This window comes from Zea mays, chromosome 7 (assembly GCF_902167145.1).
Source record: "Zea mays cultivar B73 chromosome 7, Zm-B73-REFERENCE-NAM-5.0, whole genome shotgun sequence".
In the NCBI taxonomy this organism is placed as follows: Eukaryota; Viridiplantae; Streptophyta; class Magnoliopsida; order Poales; family Poaceae; genus Zea; species Zea mays.
The window spans coordinates 35,457,516-35,464,449 of record NC_050102.1 but is presented as its reverse complement, the minus strand read 5'-3'; the positions used below and the strand labels follow the sequence as shown (position 1 = coordinate 35,464,449).

The following is a 6,934-nucleotide window of genomic DNA, read 5'->3' as shown; positions in this document are numbered from 1 at the left end:
GCCGAGTGCCCGCGATGCGGCACTCGGCAAAGATGTTTTTTATTTTTAAAAAAGGATTTGCCGAGTGCCAGATCGGCGGCACTCGGCAAAGACGCCTTCTTTGCCGAGTGCCATCCGGGGCACTCGGCAAAGACTACTTTCCTCTTCTTTGCCGAGTGCCACCCGAGGACACTCGGCAAAGCCCACTTTGCCGAGTGTCCACCACTCGACACTCGGCAAAGTACATTTGAATTTTTTTTTGTTTTCAGCATCAAACTTTTTGTGGTATGTTTCTAAACTATATAGACCTACATGTATCATTTTGGGACAATTATAACAGTGTTTGCAATATTTAGTAGATTTAGTTCGTTTATTTGAATTTCTTCGGAAAATTCAAATTTGAACTGCAGGTCACTCGAAACTTGGAAAACCGTGCATGAAAAAATGATATTCATGATACTTAGCATAAGTTACGACCGATTTTAGAAGTGTACCGGAAACTTCGAGCAACGTGCTCACTAAACATGGCCGTGAACTTGGCATCCACGTGTTTAAAAATTGTATAAAACACAAATAAAGTCAGAAAATCATGAAGCTTGTCCCCGTGTCATGATATCACATGTATAGGCTGTGATAAAAATTTTAGAGTATTTGGAGAAAGTTGTGAGACACTATGTGTAGAAACCTAAGAGATCCACATTAAAACTCTATGATTTCATGTGTAGTCCTCTTAGGTTTCTACACATAGTGTCTCACAACTTTCTCCAAATACTCTAAAATTTTTATCACAGCCTATACATGTGATATCATGACACGGGGACAAGTTTCATGATTTTCTGACTTTATTTGTGTTTTATACAATTTTTAAACACGTGGATGCCAAGTTCACGGCCATGTTTAGTGAGCACGCTGCTCGAAGTTTCCGGTACACTTCTAAAATCGGTCGTAACTTATGCTAAGTATCATAAATATCATTTTTTCATGCACGGTTTTCCAAGTTTCGAGTGACCTGCAGTTCAAATTTGAATTTTCCGAAGAAATTCAAATAAACGAACTAAATCTACTAACGATTGAATCTCTGTTATAATTGTCCACAAATGATACATGTAGGTCTACATAGTGTAGGAACATACCACAAAAAGTTTGGGAGACAAAATCAAAAAAATAAAAATATACTTTGCCGAGTGTCTAGAGATGACACTCGGCAAAGAGTTCTTTACCGAGTGCTAGATGTGTGACACTCGGCAAAGAATCCTCTTTGCCGAGTGCCAGCCGCTGGCTCTCGGCAAAGACTGACGGCCGTCAGCTTTGGGACGGCCGTTGACGGCCCTTTGCCGAGAGCCACCTGTGCCGAGTGTTTGACACTCGGCAAATCAGTCTTTGCCGAGTGTCTTTCTGTACCGAGTGTCCAGCACTCGGTAAAGAGCCTCGTTGCCGAGCGTCTGGTTTTACCGAGTGCAGCACTCGGCAAATCCTTCTTTGCCGAGTGCCCGACAAAAGGCACTTGGCAAAGATTTCAACACTCGGCAAAGCCTTGGATTCCGGTAGTGTGTTCAAGTATTTATGAGCAAGAAAGATATGTTATATATACTATATAAGAATAATGGCCTATTTTAAGTCCTAGACCTCCAATTTGTCAGGACGACCAGCACCGACAAAAATGAAGGTGAAACTCTTCTAGCTAAACTGCTTAATAAGTCCTAGCTTTAGCTTTACTAGTGAAACTGATCTACCGTAGATCAAAGTAAATGCAAGATTTAAATTCACCTTTTTAATATCTACGAAACTATTCCAAACATGCTCCTAGTAAGAGCACTAGCTAGCACCGCGCCCGATGTGGTATGGGCCGGGGCGAGCGCGCGTACGTGACCGCTGGCACATCGTATTTTATAATTGGACGACCGCCGCCGCAGGGAGACAAATCATGAATGAATGAATAATACTCCACTCCGTCCTACCTTCACCGAGAGGAGAGAAAAAGCTCGCCCAAGGGCGGCGGCTCCGCCGTCGACGTCGTCGTCTGCGACTGTATATATGGCCGTACAAGCCGGCGGGCGGAGGCGACGCATCGTCGCGGAACCTTCTTGTCGTGGATCGGCCGGCCGGCGGGGCGAGGCGACGCACGCATCGCGGAACCTTCTTGCCGTCTGCGTGTGCTCCAGGTCCAGGAGGAGAGATCGACCTGTCTCTGTCTTTGTTTCATATTTATATATTTTAGTATATAGTTTTATATGTTATCTGTCTGCTGCTGCGTACGTGCTGCAGCCAGTAGTGACTTGGTTTTGTATATGCGTATTACTGATGACGGAAATAGATATGCAGGTTCGTCTCTGATGCTCACTGCGTAATCTTCTTCTCATTATTGTGTTTGCTGCTGATACTACTACTGCTAGTATGGTTAGGTTGTTTATATACTCCGTCTGAAGAAGACTAATTCCGATCGAGGATTTCGCTACGCATGCAGTGAACAACTGAACATAATCATCGATCGCATAACTTATTATTATATGATGCTAGCTAATAATAATAACGGTTACTCCTCGTAAGTAGATAGCGACAGCGGCAGCAGAGAGGTTGATCCGGATAGCCGGGATGATGAAAGAGACAACTCAGTCGCAAGTGGAAGTGCCTAGCTTTGTCTTGTGTGCGACTAAAGACAAGTGGCAGGGTCTCTCCTTCAGATTTTTTTCTATAAATAAACACCGAGGATAGATTGGTCATTTCCAACAGGGGGTTTTACTTTCACACATGTAGTATCCTTCATGTAGTAGTTTCCAATGTTGGTGAAGAAATAGAAGTAATCACATACGTCTAGAAAAAACCCTTAATAATATATATACTTTTTATTTTATATACTTTAATTTGGGAGCTTGAAAATACCGGTGAATAAAGGTACATGTTGCAAACTGGTTTCAACCCAAAAAAAACTACATATCTCACTAGTTCATATTTGCTGCTATATGTATAGATCTCCCGTAGATTTCTATATATAAAGTGCTCAAAAATTATTAAGTGTTGTGGCTTTTTAGGCTGCGTTTGGTAGCGCTTTTTCAGCTCCGCTCCAAAGTAGAATCAATTCTCGGATGCCAAACGGTCAAAAAACCAGACGCTTCACCGAAGGAGCGGATCGAATCGCGTCCAATAATTGTACTGGCACATGGGAGCGAAAAAAACATGCTCTACCGGCTCTCTCACCCGCTCGGGAATCCAGCCACAAGCCTAACCTGCCTTTTGTCCAAGCTATGACCATTAGGGTTGGAGGCGGCGCGGCGGCGCCAGGCTACCAGCCGCCGGAGTTCGCCACGCACGTTGCCTGACCCGATGGAGATCTAGGTCGTCGACGTGTGGAGATCTAGGCCCTCGCTCCTACTGCCTAGGACGCTGGAGATCCAGGCCACCGCCCCTTCCGTCCGAAACACCAAAGCTCCCAAGCCCCTTCCGTCCACTACTACGCCACCTCTTCGTCTCCGATCTTCCAGTGTGCAAGGTGAAGTTGCATTCCTCTCTCCCTCTAATCTGTAGTCGATCGAGACGAGGACGCAAGTGTTTTTCTTTCGGCTCTAGCTCCTGCAGTGTCTATTGGTTTCTTGATTTGAAAATCATTTTTAAGAAAATCCTTGCACATGAGTATAGTAGCTGTGAAAATCCAAAGCTCACACGTCTAGCCCAGCAGCACCGTTTCTAGAAATGTTCTACACGAAAAATTAAATAAAATCACAAGTCGAGAAGCTCATCATCAATCTATGCTTGCTGGTTTATACCTGTTGTTTTCCATGATAGAAGAGCTAGCACTTCGATTTATCTTTTCTTTATTATTCATGGTTGTGGCAATTACAACACCATGAAGGAGGATAATGCGTACTAGTGCGATGAAAATGTTAAGATAGCTTGTGAAATATTTGCTGAGGAAGTAAGAGCAAAGAACAAATCAGGTTCTCATTTAAACAAGCTTGGGTACAACAATGTAATGCTCAAGTTCAAAGAGAGGACAGGGAAAACTTACAACAAGCTACAGTTCAAAAATAAATGGGACAAGCTGAAAAAAGATTATAGTAATTGGAAACAATTGGGAAAAGATACAGGATGTGGTTGGGACCCTAACAAGAAGTTGTATGTTGCTCCAGATTGGTGGTGGAAGAAGGCAAACATAGTAAGTTATTGTCCAATTATTTTATGTCCATGCTTACTTTTAGCACATATTGTGTATACCTGACATTTGCTTCTACTATGACTACAACAATTTAAAGGCATTAGCAAGTTTAAAGACAAGTCACTCCAAAATGCAAAAGAATTGAGTGTCATGTTTGAAGATCTTCGGAACACCGGTGATGATCATTGGGCCCAACCAGTGGTGAGCTACCCTAAGACACTGAAGCACAAATACAAGATGCCATCAACATTGAAGATGAAAATGCTAGTGATTGTGGGGAAGACACACCATCTAGTTCCACATCCAAGAGACGTTGTGTGGTTGTGACAGATAAAGGTAAAAAACCAAAGACTACGGGAGGACAATGGATGCAAGACCAGATGTCTAAACTTGTTGAATTGAATAAACAGACAACAACATCTTGTGAGTTTATGGTCCTGGCAAGAACACAAGAGACACCTGACTCTTCCATAAAAGATGTTATGCAATTGGTGAAGGCATGTGGTGCTATAGCTGGCAGCAAAGATCACTTCATTGCAACTCAAGTCTTTACCAAAAATAGTGAAAGAGAAATGTTCTTGACTTCGGATACACCCGAGGAGCGCTTTCAGTGGTTATCAATGAAGTATGAATGGATGACAATGAACAAGAAGGGCTAGTTAGAGCTACTTTGTTATGCATTTATCATGTCGTTTGTTGTTTTTACCTTACCAATCTTATCTGTTATTTCCTCATTTGTATTAACTGATCAGACCATTGCTATGGGCTGCTAGTATTTGTTTATGAAAATTATGGTACTTGTGATGCTATTTTATAATATTGGGAAATTGTCATAATTTGGCCCCGTGTTTGGTGATATACAAATGTCTTCTTCATCTAAAAGTGATGTTGATGACAGCTCTTCAGAAGAGGATGAAATGTTTGATGTGAGGGTCATGCAACTGATGAGACAGAATCAAACAATATTTGTCTTACAGCAAACCTCATGTGCAATTATTTCTTTACCTACTTTGACAAGAATGAGCCAAGGACTTCACAACTGCTTGGATTTGGTTGGGTCATAGAAGCATTGGTGACTCCAGGAGAAAGTCATAGGATGTTTAGAATGGATGCATCTCTATTTTATCAGCTACATGACATTTTGGTTAATGAGTATGGACTAACCTCTTCTATGCATATGAACTCGATGGAATCATTAGCTATATTTCTTGTTACGTGTGGACATTCTTGGTCAAACACTGCTCTTCAGAATAAATTCAAACATTCCGGGGAAACAATTAGTAGAAAATTTATGGAAGTTCTCTGTTGTGTGGTGGGCATGTCCAACCAATATATAAGGCGTAAAGATTCAAACTTTCGTAATGTGCACAATAGGATAATAAATGATCCAAGGATGTGGCCACACTTTAAAGAATGTATTGGAGCCATTGATGGGACTCATATTTGTGCAAATCCACCTCCACAAGATTTTCTTAGGTACCAAGGAAGATCTGGTAATGCAACACAAAATGTGATGGCAGTTGTTGATTTTGACATGCGTCACCTTTACGTCTATTGGTCAACCTGGTTCCATGCATGATACAAGTGTTCTCTATAATGCTCTACAAATAGATGAAGATATCTTCCCACATCCACCTCTGGGTAATTGCATCTTCTACCTTTATTATTTATCTCATACTTTAGAAACTATGTTGATGTTTTAAATCTTTTAGGGAAATATTATGTTGTTGATGCTGGATATCCGAATAGACCTGGATACTTATCACCATATAAAGGTCAAAGGTACCACGTTCTAGAGTGGAGAAGAGGCCCAACTCCTAGTGGCGAGCAAGAGATGTTCAACCATTTGCACTCAAGTCCTCGAAATGTTGTTGAGCGTGTATTTGGTGTATGGAAGATGAAATGGAGAATTCTTCTAAACATGCCAAAATATCCAATGGTAAAGCAAAAGATGATTGTTGCAGCTACCATGTGTCTCCACAACTTTATTCATCAACATCATGCATGACAAGGATTTTGAGAGATGTGACCGAGACCAAGATTATGTGCCCACTATACCAGCAAGGTATAGGAAGCAAGCCCTTTCTCAAAGTTCATCGGTTACCACATCACATGCTAATGGCAGGACAATGGACAGATTCCGTGATGATCTTGCTCTTGCTATTAGTTCATCTAGGGCATAAGCTTAAGGATATTTGGATTTTATTTTAGCCTCCTTTTGGGCATGTGGTTGTATTTTGTTGGACCTTAATGAACAATAATGGATGCATCATGCCCCGTTGTTCCCTTTCGATCTTCAATAGTATCTAGAAATTTTCTTCTGCTTGCTTTTGTCTAGCGCAATGGGAAAATATAGAAAATTTAAAAAACTATTGTTTTCCTGTTGTGCACATTATAGAAAATCATTTTTTGTAAACAACAGGAAAATACATCAAGCAAAGTGACGAGATGCACAAGTGAAAACAACTCCTTTTCCTGTACACGACCGATGACAAGATGTGCCAACATTGCTTTATGAATCACTTTACAACTAGCAGCCAAACACAATTCATCAACAAATTCACTCCTACCAGAGAATCGCCTAGAATCAGTCCACTAGAGAATCAGCTCTCGGAGCTAGAGAATCATGGAGCGGAGCTCTACCAAACGAGCCTTTAGTTTCGACTAGATTTGTTGAATCAAAAACATGTAATTATGCATAGACATTCAAACGATAATATAAATGGCTTCCTTTTGTTGTAGTTATGGAGCCGCGCTTTAGTTGTGTCTAAACAACTTAAAAAAGAAGAAAAGGAAACCTTTAAT

The 6,934-nt window shown here is 41.2% G+C and overlaps 1 protein-coding gene across 1 annotated transcript; it reads left to right on the top strand.

Moving 5' to 3' along the window:
* The first annotated feature begins 3,214 nt into the window (after window positions 1–3,214).
* Window positions 3,215–4,963, top strand: LOC100272837 (uncharacterized). The gene is made up of 2 exons (NM_001147290.1): window positions 3,215–4,129; window positions 4,227–4,963. Exon 2 carries the CDS (start codon window positions 4,498–4,500, stop codon window positions 4,786–4,788), a length of 291 nt encoding a protein of 96 aa, NP_001140762.1. The 5' UTR covers window positions 3,215–4,129; window positions 4,227–4,497; the 3' UTR covers window positions 4,789–4,963.
* Window positions 4,964–6,934: the final 1,971 nt, after the last annotated feature.

What these genes read in the sequence shown, in the direction of transcription:
- LOC100272837 (NM_001147290.1), top strand. Translation starts at nt 4,498, where the DNA reads ATGCAAGACCAGATGTCTAAACTTGTTGAATTGAATAAACAGACAACA.